At 42.2% G+C, this 19,984-nt stretch overlaps 1 protein-coding gene across 1 annotated transcript in view; it reads right to left on the reverse strand.

The window, feature by feature from the left end:
• Positions 1-19,251, reverse strand: part of CCDC27 (coiled-coil domain containing 27) — a 31,598-nt gene extending 12,347 nt beyond the window's left edge. The window contains exons 1-11 of the mRNA XM_078146228.1: positions 19,182-19,251; positions 18,049-18,171; positions 14,096-14,235; positions 13,287-13,460; positions 13,082-13,150; positions 10,360-10,599; positions 7,878-8,121; positions 6,091-6,221; positions 5,818-5,895; positions 4,969-5,181; positions 217-321 (exon numbers count right to left, since the gene is read on the reverse strand). Of these exons, the coding sequence (XP_078002354.1) occupies positions 217-321; positions 4,969-5,181; positions 5,818-5,895; positions 6,091-6,221; positions 7,878-8,121; positions 10,360-10,599; positions 13,082-13,150; positions 13,287-13,460; positions 14,096-14,235; positions 18,049-18,171; positions 19,182-19,251 (1,587 nt within the window). The remainder of the gene's footprint in view (positions 1-216; positions 322-4,968; positions 5,182-5,817; positions 5,896-6,090; positions 6,222-7,877; positions 8,122-10,359; positions 10,600-13,081; positions 13,151-13,286; positions 13,461-14,095; positions 14,236-18,048; positions 18,172-19,181) is intronic.
• Positions 19,252-19,984: the final 733 nt, after the last annotated feature.

Below are 19,984 nucleotides of genomic sequence, written 5' to 3' on the forward strand. Positions count from 1 at the left end.
CTTCTCTCCTAGGTTGTTTTCTCCCCCTTCTTCTCCTCCTTTCCCTATTACAAGTCAATGGTAAGCTAGAGTCTGTTTCCCATCCGCTCCACCTCACTCCCTCAGCTGAAGTTATACTTTTCATCATTTGGCCCAGGAACAAAAACCTCTTAGTTATAATATGAGGAGAAGTTATACCTATAAGGAAGGAAGCCAGTGGAGAAGTCAGGGACATACCTGCAAGGCTTCTACGATGTCAGTGTCTGTAATTTCTGAAGATGGAAGCTTGATTCCTGCCGTACTAAATGCAGCCTGCATGATTTTACTTCTTAGCCTTTCCAGCTGTGGACAAAAAAGGCACCAGAATCAGAGGGTTAAAGGTTTAAGTAGAATGTTTGTGAATGGAGAAGTATATATATACTACATTTTATACCACAGAGCAATCCCACGCCTAATAGAGCCTTTCAGGAAAATGTTCCCCCCAGGGCAGCAGCTTCAGGAAGAGGTCTCCTTGAATGAAAATCACAAGTTCAAGGACCCCTTTGTCCTCCCTGATGAGCAAGACAGACTGATGGTTTCAACTCATGATCACCTTTTGGAATCAAAGTCAATTTGAAAAGAATTAATTTCTGGCTAAAGTATTGATGAAAATAAGCCAACCAAAGAGTAGGAGGAATAGTGGCATAGGAGATAAGGGTTAGCCTTGGAACCAGGGAGATATGTGTTCAAATCCTGCTTCCTGACACATAATGGCTGTGTGATCCTAGCCATGTTACTCAACCTCTGTTTCCCAGGCAATGGCTCAAAGACTTTAAATGAAGCTGGAATCCTGACTTGCGTTGGTGACGGGACTTTCTCCATCAGGAATTCCCTACATTGACAAAATCACAGGTTTGGAAACAAAATGGATTTTTAAAACTGCCTTTTTAATTATGAAGAAGATGAATAAATATGAAAAGATACAAAGGAAAAAGGGCCAAATTGGAGGGATTACCTGCTCCTATGATGTTGTAAAAATAATTATTAAAAAACATTAAAAATGTCAAGAAAACTTGATAAATACCAGATGGGAAAGAGAGGCACAAAAATGATTATTGCTGCTACGTTGCTGAACTTTATCTCTTCTATTTTCTTTTCCTTCTTTTTAAAAATGCAAATGCCAATGACTCTGATTTTATGGTTTGTTTCCACAAGCTGTTGATGTGTTTGCTTGTATTTGTGGAAGGCCCCCAGTGTCTTGGGTGGACACTTTGTGCAGACTTATGGGAGTCAGGGATGACTGTGGCGAGATGGATGGGAAAGCATGGATGAGCTGCGATCTGCTCTGTTGGAGGGCATCTCCGCAGGAATGAGATCACAGGACCATTGGAACATTGTTTGAATGACTCCATTTATAATAAAATAGATTCTTTTATTTTACGTGTATCTGCATACATGCAGATTCACAAGGCCATAGAATCTCAGGGTTGGAAGGGACCTCAGAGGTCATACAGTCCAACCTATTCACCCTCTACATTAAAACCTGGAAAAGGGTCATCTGGTCTAGAGGCACAGTGAAGTTCAAATGTGACCTCAGAGACTTAAGTAGCTGGGCAAGTCACTTAATCCCTGTCTGCCTCAGTATCCCCAGCTGTAAAATGAAGACAATAATAGCACCTACTTCCCAGGAGTTGTTGTGAGGATTAAATAAGATAATATTAAATAAAGTGATAATTAAATGAAGTAAAATAAAGTGCTTAATGGCAATGGTGAGCACTTAAAAATGCTCATTTCCTTCCTTTATTCAGAGACCTCTTGGGACAGTGAGCTAGCCACCTCTCAAGGCAGCCCTTCCCACTTTGAGATGGCTCTAAGTATTGCAAAGTTTTTCCTGATATCGAGCCTCAATTTGTCGTTAGGACTCGTTCCTGGTTCTTCTCTGTGGGGTCAAATAACAGAACAAATCTAATCCTTTTTCCATTTGAAATTCTTGAAGAAAGCTGTGACATCTCCCCTAGGTCTTCTCCTCCTCTGGCCAACCTTCCCTCGCTTCTTTGGCCAGGTCTCGTTAGGAATGATTTTAAGCCCCCTTTCCATCCTGATTGTCTTTCTCTGGAAGGCCTGCATATCATACATATATGATTTAGCATTTTGGATAGTCTGTCAGAGACAACACTAGTCCAAGTATCCATGGATCTTGAGAATTCATTTTGGTTGACTAAAGGTGTGAACTGCACACATCTTTCTAATCCATAAGAGGTATGATGATCAAAGATGCTGCTGGAACCGGCCAGAGGAAGCAATTTGGGTATGGAGGTCATGCTGCTAACTCCTTCAGATGATACATCTATAAGAGGGTCTCCCATCATGTCCAAGTCAGGGATCCCCTCCCCCAGTTTATGTCCTTCTTCCCACAGCCATTGACCATCCAATTCAATTCACAAGCATTTTTATGTACGTACTATGCACAAGAACCTTGGGGCTAAAAAGACAAAAATAAACTGGTCTCTGACCTCAGGAGGCTTACATTCCATTAGGGAAAAACAGCACACACACACACACACACGCACACACACACACACACACACACACACAATGACTATAATGTAATTTGGGTAAGAGACAATATGTGTATATTGATACATACATAAATACAAGATAATTGGAGGGGCATCGGCAGCTGGGGGTGGGGTGGCGATCAGGAAAGGCTTCATTTAGGAGGTGATCTGAGCTTTGAAGAAAACTAGTAATTTTAAGTGGTAAAGGTGAAAACAGAGTGAATTCTGGGCAGAGGGGTGAGAGGGCAAAGACACAGGGGTAAAAAGTGAAGTCTATGAGGAGCGACCAGGAGGATGGAGGTTTGGGTGCACTGTTGTGTACCATAGACTGGAAAGGCAGGGGTCAGGCTCCAAAGGATTTTAAATGCCAAACAAAGGAATTTGCATTTGACTCTGGAGGTCTTAAGGAGCCAAAAGAGTTTGTTGATTGAGGGAGTGGCCTGTTCAGACCCATGTTTGGGAAAAACACTTTAGATGTATTGGAGAGTGACTTAAAGCAGGAAGACCAGTTAGAAGGTGATTTCAGTCATCCTGATGCACATATTAGGATAATGAGAATGCAGAGTTGAGGACAATTCTGAGATCGCAAATGTAGGTGACTGAAAGGATAGCATTAGGACTCCAGACAGAAATAGAGATATTCTGAAGAGGGGTAGTTTTGGAGAAGAAAGATAATGACTTCTGCTCTTGACTTGTTAAGTTTGAAATACCTACAGAACAATTACTTTGAAATGCCCCATAGACAGATGGTGATCTGGGACCAGAGCTCAGGAGAGAGAAAGTAGGGCTGGATATATGAGAATCATCTTCATCGAGATGACAAACTCATGAGAGTTTATGAGGTTCACAAGAGAAAGAGAAGAGAAATGGCCCTAGGAAAGAGATTTGGAGCATCCTCACAGTTAGTGGGCATGAGATGGAGGATGAATCAGCAAAAGAGGCTGAGAGAAACATCAGACAGGTAGGAGGAGAACCAGGAAAGAGGAGTGTCCTGAAAACTGTCTTGGAGGAGAGGGCAGCCAATGTACCAAATGATGAGAATTGAGAAAGGGTTGTTAGATTTGGCAATTAAGAGATAGACCACTGGGAACTTTGCAGAGGGATGCTTCAGGTAGGTGAGTGATGAGGTCCCAAAGATTTTGTAAAGGTTTGGGAAATGAGTGAGAAGAGAGGAATCAGAGGCCAGGAGAGCAGGTAGCTCCTTCTAGGAGTTCAGCTGTGAAAGGGAAATGAGCTATAGGATGATAGCTTAAAGAAATGAGGGAATCAGGTGAGGGTGTTTTTTAATTTTTAGGCAATTGGGGTTAAGTGACTTGCGCAGGGTCACACAGCTAGTAAGTGTCAAGTATTTGGTCTGAGGCCGGAGTTGAACTCAGGTCTTCCTGACTTCAGGCCGGTGCTCTATCCACTGTGCTACCTAGCTGCCCCTAGGTGAGGGTTTTTTAAGGCTCAAGAGGATGTCAGCATGCTTGCAGCAAATAGGGAAGCAACTGATAGGAGAGAATTGAACATTAGAGAAGTGGAGGATTGTGAGGCTGATCTTCTGGAGAAGTTGGGATGAAAGGTACACAGGACAAGGAGTTGGTCTTAGAGGAGAAGGATCATTAGAGACTAGGGTAGAGAGAGAAATAAGAAGAGGATGATGTCAAAGAGTTTTGAAGTAAATAAAGAAGGGGAAAGGGAGGAATACATGGAGTGGCTTCTATTTTCTCCAGAAAATATGAGGTAGAGTCTTCAGCAGTGCTGAGAAAAGGGAGAAAGGATGGTATGGGAGCTTCAAATAGAGAAACGGAACATCTACTGTGAGAAGGGCATAGAGAATCAATTAGGGAAATGTAAGAGCATTGCTTTGCCGCAATGAGGACCAGCTGAAATCAAATGACATCAATTTGTAATGGAACTAGGTGACCTGTTACATGACCTCCTCTAGCTTTGTTCAGAAGCCTGCCAACAGACTATGAGAATACTTTTACATGTTACTCCTTCCAGTCGCACCACTCCTTCTCATAAGGCACTCTATCTTCTGACTCTGGGCATTTTCACTGGTTTACCCCTGCCTGGAATTCTCTCCTAGGTCATCTCCATCCCACAGTCTCTCTGGCTTCCTCAAGACCCAGCTAAAATCCCACCTTCTCCAAGAAGCCTTTCCCAACCTGCCTTCATGTCAATGTTGATTATCTCCAATTTCTCCTGTATATATTTTGTCTGTATGTATAGATGTGTGTCTGTTGTCTCCCCCGTTCAGCTATGAGGTCTTTGAGAGCAGGGATTGTCTTTTGTCTTTCTTTGCATCTCCCAGCACATAGCTCACGGCCTGGCACATAGTAGGTGCTTAATAAATGCTTCTTGATTAATCTAGTGCTCAAGGAGCTCCAGGGATCCCAGACATCCCCCCCGCCCCGCATCTCCCTATGTGTAAGGGAGGTCCTGGGGAGGAGCAAATAGCTTTTACCCTGGCTTGGCAAATCTCCAGGAGCACTCGGTACTGCTGCTCAGAGAGCTTCATTTCCTCATAGCGGTTCTGGAGGTCCTCCTGGATCCGCTCCTGCCGGCGCATGTGGTTTTGATCTGCATTCACCTGGGCCTCCAGCTGATTGATCTTACTGTCATACTCCGAGATGACGTCTTCCTTCTTCCTTAGTTCAAACTCCAGCTCAGCTACATGCTAGGGGAAGAACTAAGAGATAAATGGAGGACAGACCAAACCCCTAGCCTAAAGATAAGCTGGGGGGGGGGGGAAGGTCAAGTCTAACTAGCTTAAAGCTGATCAATTTCATTGTCCCCCACATTGCTGGCCAGTCCCTACTAGCATTCATATGTTTTGGCTACCAGACAAATCCTGCTAAAATAAATTCCAAGAGACTGTCTATATTCTCCTTTTTTTTCCCTTTTAACTTGTGCTAGGTTTTTGTGATAATGGATCACTTGGTGGATAGAGTGCTGGATTTGGGATTTAAGAAACCTGGGTTCAAATTTCACCTCTGATACTTATAAGCTGTATGATCTTGGGCAAATCTCTCTGTGCCTCAATTTCCTCATCTCTAAAACGAGGATAATGAAACCTGGCTACATCCCAGAACTTTTGTGAGGGCCAAATGAGAGAATGTATATAAAGCACTTTACAAACTTTAAGCGCTATAGAAATGTCAGCTATAATTACTTAAGACAAGTGCACCAGCGATTGGTGCTTGGGAATTCTTTTGTTACAGAGAGATTTTTAGCCTTCAATCGTGTTGGTTGTAACAGGATTTAGCCTATGGCAAGAATGACAATGATATTTTCAATCTAACAATACTCGGACCTGTCTGAGGTTAAGATTGTCTTTCTCAATGATGCCCATCATTTCTTCATGTTTTCGTTCTTCTCGGAGGCTGGCGAACTAAAAGATAAGGGAAGGAGGATATTCAGTGTGGCAGCTGCTTCCCTGGGGTCCTAAGACCCAGGAGCAGGTCCGGTACAGGGTTGAACCCAATGGGAACTCAGTAGACATGTGTTCATTGGGTAATAGATAAGTAGGAAGCAGCTTCCTGGGCCCTGAGACTGAGGGTCATGCTGGTCTGGAGGGGGCTACAACCTTGTCTGACATGGCTTGAAGCTGAGCTTTCCTTTCTCGGAGTTCCTTTTGCAGGGTTTCTTTCTCCAGTGTAGTTTTTTGCAGTTGGGATTCCTGGAAATCCACTTGTCTTTGTAATGACAGAATAGTTCCTGAAAGAGTAAAGGTAAAGAAGGAGAAGAAAGAGTAGCCAGAAGGGAAAAAATAAAGAGGAGTAAGAAAAGAGCAAAGCAAAGAAAATAAGATGATGAGGATGAAAAGGAAAAAGGAAGAAGAGAGGAAGGAAAGATGGAAAGGAAAACAGGAAGAGGGAGGGGAGGAAGAGAGAGTGGGAGAAGGAGGAAAAGGAGAAGGGAGAGGGAGAAAATGAAGAGAGAGAGAGAGAGGGACAGAAAGAAGAGGAAGAAGAAAAAGAGGACAAGAAGAAAGAAAAGGAGGAAAAAAGAGGCAGAAGAGAGTTGAGAGGGAAAGGAGAGACAGAAGAAAGAGTAACTAACAAGAGGGAGGGAATGAAGAAAAAGAAGGAAAGGGAAGGGAGAAGACAAAAAGAGAAAATAAGGAAAAGAGGAAGAGGATGAAAAGAGAAGAGGAAGGAGGAAGAGGAGAAATGAAGAAAGAGGAGAGGGAGAAAAAGAGAATGGAGAGGGAAAGAAAAAAGATGAAGGGGAAGAAGAAAGAAATTGGGAAAGAAAAAAGGTTAGGAGGAAAAGGAAAGAGAAAACAAAGGAGCAAGAGGGAGACAACAGAAAGGAGAAAAGGGAAATAGTGAAAGAGGAAAGGGAGAAAAAGAACAGAGAGGGAGAGAAAGAAGAGGGAAGAAGGACAATAAAAAGAAAAAGAGAAAAGGAGAAAAAAGCATTAGGAGAGAATGGAAAGAGAAAAGAAAGAGTAGCAGGAGGGAGAAAATGTAGAGGAGGAAGAAATAGAAAGGAAAAAGGAAAGTGAAAGGAAGAATAGTAAGAAGGAAAGAAAAAAGTGTATAAAGAGGGAGAAGGGGGGAAAGGGAAAGAATAAAGAGAAAGAGTAAGAGAGGAAAGGAAAAAGAAAAAGGGAAGGGAGAAGAGAGAGAAAAATAGGAAGAAGAAAAGTGGGACAAGAAAAAAATGAGAAAGAAGAGAAAATGAGGGTTAGGAGGGAGAAGAGAGAGAGAAGAAAGTAGTGGTAGAATGAAGAGCAGGAAGAGGGAGAGAAGAAAGAAAAAAGAGTAGTGAGAAAGAGAAAATAAAGAAAAAGAGAAGAAAGAAAGAAAGAAAAGAAAGACTAGCAAGAAGGAGAAAATGGAGAGGAGGAGGAGAGTAGAATAAAGAGAGAGGGGAAAAGAGAAGGGAAATCGAAGAGAAAGAAGAAGAGAAAAAAGAGGAGGAAAAACAGAAGACAAAGAGAGAGGGAGAGAAGATGAAGAATAGAAGGAGGAAGAGGAAAGGCAAGGAGCTGAAAGTTTCATTGTGTGCTCTCCGAGATACTAATGCAGCTGGCCCACCCTTAACCCAATAAGATCCCATAGACTTCCATCCTGGGGCATCATTTTCCTCTCTATCTCTTCATACCATCTGTCCACCTCTACCTTCCTTTAGGAAGTCCTGATCAAATTCTAGAAGTGCCCCTACTGGCCTAGCATGCATGCCCTTTCTCCCTTCCCTCTGAACAAACCTGCTAACTGCTTCAATTCTCTCGGCCCCTGTGAGCAAGGTGTCCAGAAAGTGATAGTCAAAGGGGCCACCCACCCCCATCCCCTGTACCCCACTTCCCACTCACTCAAAGTGAGTCTTCTGCCCATTTAGGCTTGGCAACCCAACATGGCATCATACCTGCGATGATCGAATACTCATTTCTTGTGATTTCCAGCTCAGCCTGGAGCTCTACGTTCACCTGCTCATACTCATTTATCCTGGCCAAGAGTTCTTCCTCTGCTTCTCTGTCTAAATACTCGATTACTTCTACATCCTCTTCTGACACCTTCTCATCTTCCTCAATGATTTTGGCTTCCATTTTGCTGTCACACTCATCAGGGAGGTGAGGCAGCTTTTGGATTTTTCCAATAAATTGAGGAACCTGAGAAGAGAAGGAAGTGAGCGCAGGGAGGAGGGGCGTTATTTTCAGTCTCTCATTAGCTGTCATTATTTCTCCATGTTTTTCATCCTCTTGGAAGCCAAAGAGTGGGGAATGATTTTGCCATAGAGAACCACTCAGAATTCCAAGAGTGGGAATGGGTCCCACTCAATTGAATGTCTGTCTGTGCAACAATTCCCTTCTGAAGGCATCTCTGCCGTGCGGTCATCCCCAAATTGTTTCTAGACATTCAAATAAAAAGGGAATCTGTTACCTTCCAAATCAACCCATTCCTATTTGAGAGTCTTTCATTGTGAGGAAGTTTTTCCAGACCCCCAAATTAAATTAGCCTTTTTTTTCCCCAACCCCCACATTTTGTTTCCAGTTCTCCTCTCTGGAGTTGAACAAGGCTAATCCTTCTTTTACAAGACGGTCGTTCAAAAATTTGAAGATGACTATCAAGTCTCCAGATCTCACACTCAATCTTCACGTCTCTCAGCTAAACATCCCCAGTTTCTTCAGCCAAGCCTCCCGTGGTATAAACTTGAGACCTTTCCCTCAGTTAGTTGCCTGTCTCCAGGTGCTTTCCATCTTGTCCATGTCTTTGAAAAATATGGTGCCCGGAACCAAATGTACTACTTCAGATCTCATTAAGAGACGTTAAGAGCAAAAGGTGCTCCTTAGATGTCACACGACATTTTGTTTTGCACTATAGTCTAGCATACGTTTTTAAAGCACCTACTATGTGTGATGCACCTCCACAATTATCATTTTATCTCGTATATCTGTTGGTATTGGTGAGATCCATGAAGGGGAAGGCAACATGTTTTATACAAACTCTGTATCTCAAACATTACCAAGCACAGTGCTAGGCATGAAGGAAATGCTGCATAAATGTTTGTGGATGGATGGATTGATGGATGGAGGGATGAACTGAATAAGGAGTCTGGTCAGTGAGGCAGAAATCTGTAACCTTATTGTAAGGCCTTAGGAAGGAGTAAGTTGTTTTTTGTCCAGGTTTCACACTCAGAAGCACTCTACACATTCAGAATGGAGTGGCTTTAATAAGATCTCTTGTGGATTGACCTGACCCAAACAGGAAATGCTTTAGAGAGCTCCTTATGAGGCTTAATTCTTTCTACTGCTGCAAGACTAAAAATGTTACAAATAGAAGTCAAGGAAAGTCCCCTCCCAACCCCACCAAGAGAGTCACGACATTATGACAATAATAACTGACATTTATATGTTATTGCAAAGTATTTTCCAGGCATTATCTCACTTGAACCTCTTGACAACAATTGGTAGTAGGTTTAAAAAAAAGCAACTTCCTAACAATCAGAGCTGTCCAAAAGTGGAGTGAGCATTGACTTTAAGCAAAAGCTAGCTGACCATCGGTTGTGGATGTTCTAGTGGTAGGGTAGGGGTTGGATTAGACAGCTGCTGAGATGCCAGTCAACTCTGAAATTCTGTGCTTGTCCCCATCTAAGAGAAGAAGAAACTATCTCAGAGAAGTCAAGGGCAATACTGAGGGTCACATAGCTAGTAATTATCAGAAGTGAGATTTGAATCCAGGTCTTTTTGACTGTGAATGCAGCACTCTGTACATTTCACCTTAAACTTTGCCAAGCATAGGACAATTCAGCAAAGCATTGAATCAGCACGTGGTGGGCATAGTAATATGGATATTCTTTTCAGAAGGTGATGCTACAGACCTACCCCCAGAAAGGCATGCTTTGTTATTTCTTGTTTTTCTCCCCTCTCTCTTTAGCAGGATAGGTTTACACTGAGCCCATCCACACTTCCAAGAGCACAGATCTGTATGACCACTGGCTGGGGTTAAAGAAGCAGTCTCTGGCAATGGAAACCAAAGATATGTTATAGTAGTAGATAGAGTACTGGGCCCAGAGTCAGAAAGACCTGAGTTCAAGTCCAGCCTTAGGCAGTTACTAGTTGTGTGACCCTGGGTAAGTCACTGAACCGCTTTTGGCCTCAGTTTCCTCATCTGTAAAATGGCAACAATACAATAGTACCTGTCTTGGAATTTGGCAGCCTAGCCAAAAAACTCCATTCACCCAGCCTTTGGCCTTGCTCTGGCTTATCAAAGGATGACACTTTGGAGAGGAGTGTTACTGGGTGAGAAGGGGCTGAGAAACGCCCCATTGGTTAGACTCATGTGGTAAGGCAGCCAATGGTTGTCTTTCCCCATCGGAAGCCCTTCTCCACCCTCTTGCCACATCTTACATCTTTTGCAGAGCTTCGTAGCTCCTCTTCATCTTTGGCATTACTCCCTGAGATGCTGATCCGTCTTATCTCACAGGGTGGGAGGGGCTCATAAATGTCTATACTTGCTTTGGAACCTTCCTCCCTTGCCTCTGACATGACTCTTTCTTCTTGGATTCCAACGTCCTCATAAGTTGTGGTGGAAAGAACACTGGTTTCCATACTTGGCTTGGTCTCTGGAACCATCGGGGTATCTTCTGGCTAGGGGATAAATTCAGTTGGGTCCCAAGTGAAAAGTGGGTAAGGACCTGGAGGATGACTTTTCTTTAGGGAAGGAATTCTTTGTCTTTTTCTATGTCCTGGATCCCCTTGGGAATATAGTGAAGCCTAGGGACACCTCAGGGAATTTTTTTTAATGCATAAAATAAAATATGTGGCATTATGATTATATTGAAATCCAATTATATCAAAAAATATATATTTTAAAAGTTCCTGGACCCCAGGTTTAGAACTTCTGGAGTAGGGGAACACACACAGAGGTCAGCCTTCATCCACACCACAAATTTTTCAGCTTTTAGTCCCAACTCACAGCCCAGGATGACTGGCTTCTAAATAAATGAGGCAGGCCCAGCGTGGGGTGCGGCCCCTCATGTCCTCTCCTCCTCTCTGTCACAGCAAGCAGCCCTGTGGTAATGAGCACACTCCTTTGGAGAACTAAGGGGGATCCACATTGGACTTGCCTATTTTTGCATGTTATTACCCAGAATGCCTTGACATTTCACACCTATCTAACAGTCCCAGTGGTGAGGAAGGAAATTAAACATGTTTCAGGTGTTGCTTCCTGGCCCGCCCCATAGATTGGTGGAAAACATGGTTTTGAGTTATTCTCCATTTGCCTGGGCTCTGCCCTGAGTGTAAAGCTAAGTCCACGGGCAGAAAGGTGGTCAGGTTGAAGAAACAGCCGTCTGTAAGAAAAAGTCTATCTGTCAACTCCTCTGCTTCAGCGGCAGCAAGGTATTGGGTAAAAAGGGCTGGTCTAGAAAGCCCTAAGTAAGTTCTAGCCTTGTCTGGCCTCAGTTTCCCCAACTCTAGCATGAAGGGATTGGACTAGATCATCAGATCATGGCTAAAAGGGACCGCAGAGGTCTTCAGAACATTGCCTTCCTTGGGTAGCTAAGGTCTCTTCTGGCTCTGACCTTCTGTGATTCTGATTCTATTTCTCCAAGGAGATGGATGAAAATCTGGGGGACACTTTGCCAGTAGATTGGGGAACAAAAACTGACTCAGAGAATGATGGCTTTATACAGTTTTATTCAGAGATCACCTGATTCAATCCCTTCACTTTACAAAGGCAGAATCTTATACTCAAAGAGAAGGGCTTTACCCTTACAAGCTACCTATCCTGAGTCTGGCCTTCTACCTACCATACTGTGACTCCTAACCTCTTCTACTGATTTTGCCCTTACCTGTTAAATATGCCCATGGGTTAATATGATTAAAAAAGAGAGAGAAGAAAACCCAATCACTCGTACTAAAAGTCAAAAGGGTGACTATATCACTAACGAAGATGAAGTCAAAGCAATTACAAGGAGTTATTTTGCCCATTTATGTGCCAATAAATTGAACAATTTAACTGAAATGGAAGAATAATTACAAAAATGTAAGCTGCCTAGATTAGCAGAAGATGAAATAGAACATCTAAATAGACCTGTTTCAGAAAAAAGAAATCAAACAGGTCATAAATGAGCTTCCTAAGAAAAAAAGCACGAGGACCAGAAAGATTTACAAGTGAATTCTATCAAACATTTAAAGGCCATATTAAGTAAATTTTCTGGAATAATAGGAAAAGAAAGAGTCCTACCAAACTCTTTTTATGAAACAAATATGATACGGATACCTAAACCAGGAAGAGTGAAAACAAAGAAAGAAAATGATAGACCAATTTCATCGCTGAACATGGATGTAAAAATCCTAAAGAAAATACTAGATTATAACACTATATTATGACCGTTATGTTAAATTAATGTTAATGTGATCATCACTATTAATGCCCATATAATAAAATGCAACCACTGGAAGGATTTGTGATTTCTCCAATTGGACAATTGTGGGAAATCACAAAAGGCACATTACAACCCATTCAGAATTTAGAAGACATATCAGGGCAATTGCTTGAAGTTCAGAGAGGTTTGAGGAATTTCCCCATGGTCATAGAAGACGGGTTAGGATTCGAACCTAACACATTCTGACTCTCAGTACCGCATTCTACCGACACCATGCCATGCTGTCCCTCATTAGCGCTTATAATAGGTCATATATCTACAGTGTTTCAAGGCTTACAAAGCGCTTTCCTCACAGCAACTCCGCATTAGGGTATGACTGCTCTGTGAGTGCACGGGCTATCTTTTGCCTCTTTTTGTATTCCCGGCTCTCGGCACAGTGCCCAGCACATAGTAGGTGCTTAATAAATGTCTATTGATTGATAAGAGGTGGGGGAGAGTCAGGAGCTATGTAGGGAGGTCTTGGCAAGAAAACCCCTTCAGACACTTAACTAGCTGTGTGCCCCTGGGCAAGTCACTTAACCCCATTGCCTCACCAAAGAGTTAAGAAAAAAAAAAAGCCCTCAGTTAAGGTAGGTCAGCAACCCCAATAGTTGCCTGGGGGTCCTCAGACGTTAAATGACTTGCTTAGAGTCCCCGATAAGCCTCAAGATGGGACAAATAAGATCAAAGGGAGGAAGTACCTCCTGGGCCTGCTCCAGGTCCTGCATTTTGCCCGCCACATCACTGACTCCTTTGCTCTCACCTGAGACCTAAGAAAAGCAAAGGTGGGAGAGGGTCAGCTTCCAGAGGGCCACTGGAGTCACCATTTGCAAAGACCATGCAGCTTTGTGATTTTCTCTCATCTCCCCTCCCAGTGTGGGCCGTCTCCTCCTGGGGCCCACTCACCTCTCCCTTGGGGTTCACTTCTATTCCCTGGACTTCACTCAGGAACTGCAGCCGTTTCTGTAGGTCTTTCACCTCCTCTTTGAGTTGGGCCAGCTCATTATCTTTCTTCAGGCAATCCTCCTCTAAGGCCGTGAGCCGCTTGACCTCCTCTTTCATGATGACCAAGTGCCGATCCTGGCAAAAAAACCACTCAGTCCTTGGTAAATGGGTACTCGTCACAGAATCTCCAAAAGGAACCACAGCAGCCACCGAGCACACCCTTCCAGAGAAGATACCGTCTCTACAACAAACCTGCCCCCATGGGGTCATCCAGACTCTGCTTGGAGACCTTCAAGGAGGGGACATCCCCTACCTTTCTAGCAGCCCCTTCCAGTTGGGGGCGGCTCTCAATGTGTGGAATTCATTCCTGATATCATTACGCTTCTACTCCTTGGTTCTCAAAGCAAGACTCTGTCTTCTGAGCTGGAGTCCCACTTTGCCAACTGCCACCCTGACATTTCAAATTAAATGCCCAGTAGGCAGCTCAAACCTAGCAAGTCCAGAAGAGGCATAGTTTCATTTCTGTCTTTGTCTCCCCAGAGCCCTAGCACAATGCTTGACCCATTGCCTCAGCTAGATAAATGCTTTTTGCTTGATTAACAAGGAAAATGGCCTCTGTTTCTATAGCAATTTTACAGTTTGTAATGATAATGCCACCTATATTTATAGTGCTTTGCAGTTTACACAGGCCTTTCCTCCCAAGGGCCCTGGGGTATAGGTCTCCTCCATGGAGAATGCTCTGTGGAAATCAGAGCCTTGGACCAGCTCACCTTCTCCTGAATCACAGTAGCATACCAAGGAAGCTTCCAGCTTTGGGGGCTCTTTATTACTTTCTGGGAACTGAGATCCTCGTAGCTTTGGCTTAAGTTTTGGAATTCACAGGCACTCTTACTATATGTGAGCTTTTTCCCTAAAAAGAAAAGAAGAGAGTCATTGCTCCCATTTCTTCTAGCACATTAAGGATTTCTAAGCTACCTTAGATTGGTGCAGGGAATTGTGTTCCATCAATTTATTTGCATGGGACTGTTTTCAGAGTTTTAAAGGTTAGAACTGAGAAACTAGAAATTTTTAAAAAAATAGAAATTTAAGAAAAATAATAGAAATTTTAAAAAAATAAATTTCTTTGGGGGCAGTGGGAAAATTATATAAGGATAGATATGGTTGCACACTTATCATGTTAATGAGGGTCACTACTGATGAAAGTGCTGTGTTTTAGGCATTAAGATGGAGTTTGTAATCTCCTTTGGCAGTCTGGTGAAGCTTATGGATACCTTCAAAGAATAGTCATTTTAATCACATTTAATAGTCAATAGTCACATTTAATCACAAAGGATCTCAAAATCACAGAGGATCACAAAAGAAACAGCACTGAAAATGAGCATAAAAATTTTTTTTGGAAAAAAAAGTTCACAGATCCCATGTGAACCCTGCCTTAGAAAATACAGACAGAAGAAGAGGAGAAAAGGAAAGAAATAGAAGGAAGCTGAATACGAGGAGGGATCATTAACAAAAAGCATTAATAGTAAAGGAGAATTTCCTTTAGAAGACAAGACAGAAACTGATAGGAGCTCAGTTGGCAGGGTGACTTTGCAGCTGTTCTGTTGGGACCCATGTAGATTGGAAAAGAGGCATTGCTTTGCTGAGAACTGATTGGTTCAAGAGAAGAGTGACGAATCCTGCGACTTTATGTATGGAGAGTAGGCTGAGTTTACTGTTCTCTAGCACCATATTTTGGGGCAACTAGATGGTGCAGTGGATAGAATGCCTGACCTGGAGACAAGAAGACTCATCTTCCCAAATTCAAATCCAGCCTCAGTTAGCTGTGTGACCCTGGGCAAGTTACTTACCCCTGTTTGCCTCAGTTCCTCTGTAAAATGAGCTGGAGAAGGAAATGACAAACTGCTCCAGCATCTTTGCCAAGAAAACCCCGAATGCGGTCACAAAGAATCAGACACAACAACAGATCCATGTATAGTCTGAGAAATTGGAAACCCATCCAAAGCGTATTGCCCTCTACTACCCTGTCAGGTATGAAGGAGGAGAAATAGAGGGCAGAAGAAAGATTTTTCACCTCCTTTGCTGTGAGAAGACAATTGACTCCATATGCACAAAAATATTTCTAGTAGCTCTTTCTGTGGTGGCAAAGGATTGGAAATCGAGGGGATGCCCATCCATTGGGGAATGGCTGAACAAGTTGCGATATATGAATGTAATGGAATACTATTGTGCTATAAGAAATGATGAGCAGGTGGACTTCAGAAAAACCTGGAAAGACTCACATGAACTGATACAAAGTGGAGGGAGCAGAACCAGGAGAACATTGTACACAGTTAACAGCCACATTGTGTGATGACTGACTTTGATAGACTGACTTCTCAGCAATACAAGGACCTAAGACAACTTCAAAAGACTCATGATGGAAAATGCCATCCACATCCAGAGAAAGAACTATGGAGTCTGAATGAAGATCCAAGCAGACTATTTGCTTTCTCTCTTTTTTGTTTGTTTGTTTTGTTTCCTCTTTCTCATGGTTCCTCATATTTGTTCTAATTCTTCTTGACTAATGTGAAAACATGTTTAATAAGAATGTACATGTAGAGCCTATATCAGATTGCACACCATCTTGGGGAGGGAGGTGGGGAGGGAAGGGGAGAAAATTTAAAACTCAAAAGCTTCTGGAAGTGAATGTTGAAAACTAAAAATAAATTAATTGATTTTTTTAAAAAAAGAAGACAATTGGCTTTGTTGAGGGTAGATTGAACAAAACAGAATTCCTTTCTATTTGAAGATCTGGATGGGGAAAGGCCCTATCACTAATGATGATGATGACGATAATGATAACTCACATTTATATAGCACCTACTACATTTATATAGCACCTACTATGTGTCAGGCACTGGGCAAAGTGCTTTACAATTATTATCTCATTTGATCCTCAACAGCCCTAGGAGGTATGTACTATTATTATCCCCATTTATAGTTGAGGAAACTGAGGCAAATCAAGGTTAAGTGACTTGCCCAGGGTCACACAACTGGTAAGTGTCTGAGGCCAGATTTGTGAAATCATGCATGTGCCAACACATCAATAATATGTTACATATATAATTAATGCATGAAGAATAGTACGTAAAAGCATGTATGTCAAAATTTTATGAACAATTAAAAATCGCACATTTCAGAAACAACGGTGAATGGCATTAAACAAAGAAAAATGTAGTTTCATACAATCACATAATATATGTGTATGTATGTGTACATATTATGTATGTATATATGTATATTATATATACATATATGTATGTATACGTTTATAATATTATTTATGTGTATATATGACATTACAGAAATGTATTTGATTGTATGAGTAACCATCTCAACTGTTACATCTTAGTCCATCGTATAGGGCTAATCCCAGACTCGATAGTTCTGATACCCTTATTGGGAATCTCTATATTTCTTTCCCCCCCCCCCAAGGCAATCAGGGTTAAGTGACTTGCCTAGGGTCACACAGCTAGTGAGTATCATGTGTCTGAGGCTGGATTTGAACTCAGGTCCTCCTGACTGCAGGGCCGGTGTTCTCTCTATCTACTGCACTACCTAGCTGCCCCTGAATCTCTACATTTCTATGGTGATTTGATCAATATCCTGTAAAGGTAATTTCCGAGCCGCTAAGTAGCTCAGTCTGGTGAGTGCCCTCTGTTCCAACCGGTGTTCCATCTAAAGGAAACAGAAGCAGTAGTTGGCATCAGCTCATCTGTGCAGATCTGATCTGCACGGTTAACAACTGAGTTTGGCTCAGAAGTCAGAGAAAAATGGGAAACATATCGGGATTATGTTGTCTTCATTTTCCAGCAAAAAGAAAAGCTCATAGAAATCCATCTGCAAAGATGAAGTCTTTGTCAAACGGGTATTTTCCCATAAGACTTGGGGATATTGGGTGATAGAGCAGGGCTCTGTGTTCTCCCAAGCAAAGACAAGAGGGATGCACAGCATGTGGTCTAACACAAATGAATTTACTTGTAAGTGATTGAGTAGCCAGCTGCAAAAGGGAAGACACAGCTACAGTGTTGGGAGACCTCCTGGCTTAAATAGTAAGTTTCTTCGGGTACAGGCAATCTTGTCGGGTTTCAGACAGAGCAGAAACTACAAGTAGGTACAGAGAACTGTGCTCCTGAGTGATATACCCAACTAGCACGCTTTCCATCTTTTAATCCCTGGAGCAAGTACACTCTAGAGTAAGAGGTGCATAAAACATAGGTCTCTATAAGCTGAATTCTCAGAAATCTTTTTGTTACAATGTCACCTTACATCATTCCAAAATGAGTAGCTAGATACAATATACGTCATGTTCACAGATCATTCTTGGACAAGTGAGGCTGTACAACCCTCAAGATGCACAGATAACCCCGACCATCTTTTACCAGCTGACATCTTCAACTATGGTTTTAACAGTGACCCAAACATGACAAAACTATAAGTCAACAAAGGCATGTCTGTGAGGAAGGTGACAAGCGATGATCACAGAAAAAAATCCAGTTAAAATTCAATGCCTTTGCAGATGGGAAGACTTAAGCATAATCAGCTAACAACTTAGCTAAGCTCATTGAATTGCAAAAGAGATCCCAGGATGCATACTTGCACGCAAACAAGGACTGAAGAGAGATGTAGGAAAATACCAGGGACAGACCCTGTCATCATGCCTGGAGCTGATTCAACTTCTTACCTGTTTCAGTTGTCTTTAAAATGTTCAAGAATGATGTTTCATCTGTCATTTTCCAGTTCTCATAGTCGATGTTTTTGAAGTATGTTCCACTGGGCAGTTCAGACACAGCAATCAAACCTGGTCCTAGAAAGTTTTAGAAGTTTTCTAATTAATTTCAATTCAATATGCTCTAAATACCTACTGTATATGGCCTTTTGCTGGATTTCTAGTCAATCAATTAAATAATCAAGCATTTATTAAGCACCTATGATGTTCTAGGCACTGTGTTAGGTACAGAAGATGCAAGGACTAACACGGTATGGTCCTTGCCCACATGGAATTTATATTTGATAGGGGAACAACACATACACATATAAGTATTTACAAAATAAATGCAAAATCAGGACGAGGTATTTGGAGGGACAGACAGCTAGGAAGATCAGGAAAGGCTGCATGTAGAAGGGGATGCTTGAGCTTAGCCTTGAAGGAAGTAAAGGATTTTACAAAGCAAAGGAGAAGGAAAGGGATCATTTCAGACATTAAGGTTAGCCAGAGTAATAAATAGAATAACAAAAGGAGGAGAAATATGGTCTTATAGTTGAAAAGGAACTCAGAAGTCATCCGATCCTATTAGTACCTGAATATCGATCCAGATATGTAGCCCACTCGATTAAGGGGAAAGAGGGCTGGATTTGGAATCGGGGATGTGGGTCCAAGTACTGGCTTTTTCCTCCTTGTCTCCTACAAGGACTTTGGTCAACTGACTTGACCACTATGGGTCTCAAAGGGGGTTGGACAAGATGACCTCTGGGTTCTTTCAAGCTCTAAAGCCATGACCCTAAGATCCTATGAGATTCTGTTGAGAACAAATCTGAATCAGTCAATGAATCAAAAGATCTTAGAGTACTTCAAAAATTTTTTGAAAGCTATCAGGTAAAGTAAAATGAATCCAAACTGGAAATCTGTTCTAATAGGCTGGCAAACTTGGTCATACCTCCAGAGATCATCTATAAATTATCGAGTTGAGAAAGGGGAACCCCCCAAATTGCAGTGAGTGTGGAGCTCCAGCTGAATCTCTCTGAGAAGGAACCACCTGGAGGTAAAGGAAGAAGTCTCAACTACGCCCTTAGCCAGGTCTCCTTTCCTCTTCCTACCAGCCTTTAACTGGAGGATCTTTACATTGTAGAGGATTCGCAGGATACCAGACCTACTATGAGCTACCATTTTTTTTGTCAGTGTCTAGTGCTGTCCCCAAATCAGTTGACAGCAGTGTCTGAATCAGAAGCCTAAGAGAGTTGGACATAGTTTTTTACCATATTTAAGTGGAACTATTTGTTCTCTTCACAAATGGAAGAGAACTAAATGATTCATAACTAATAATCTTGGGGAGGGGGAATATACACAGCAGAGGTCCAAGCCAATGGCATTAGAGAGAATAAACTCTAATCCCTGAAAGATACCCCTAGGACCTTGAAGGAGAGATGTCACCAGCCTACCTCTGGGAACTCAGCTGGTCAGTGGGTATGGGAGTTGAGATAATGATACCTAGCTTCCTTCAAAGAACACCTATTGTGCTGCCTTCTACATGACACTTTTCCTGATTTCTCCCAATTTCCAGAGCTCTCTCCTTGAAATAAATTTGTGTTATTCTGTATATACTTTGCATTTATGTATCTATAGATAGAAAGTAGAAAGTAAGCTACCTGAGGGCTGGGACTCTTGCTTTATTTATTTAAAAATTTTTTTCTCTTTATATCCCTAGTGCCCAGAATGGTTTCTTCCACAAAGAAGTACTGGTGCACAGGTTCTTCCTTCCTTCCTTCCTTCTTTCCTTCCTTCCTTCCTTCCTTCCTTCCTTCCTTTTTTCCTCCCTCTCTTCCCTTCTTTCTTTCTCTCTTCTTTTTCTTTCTTTCTTCTTTCTTTCTTTCTTTCTTTCTTTCTTTCTTTCTCCCTCCCT

This window comes from Phascolarctos cinereus, unplaced genomic scaffold (genome assembly GCF_003287225.1).
Source record: "Phascolarctos cinereus isolate Bilbo 61053 unplaced genomic scaffold, phaCin_HiC Scaffold_726;HRSCAF=1367, whole genome shotgun sequence".
NCBI classification, from domain to species: domain Eukaryota; kingdom Metazoa; phylum Chordata; class Mammalia; order Diprotodontia; family Phascolarctidae; genus Phascolarctos; species Phascolarctos cinereus.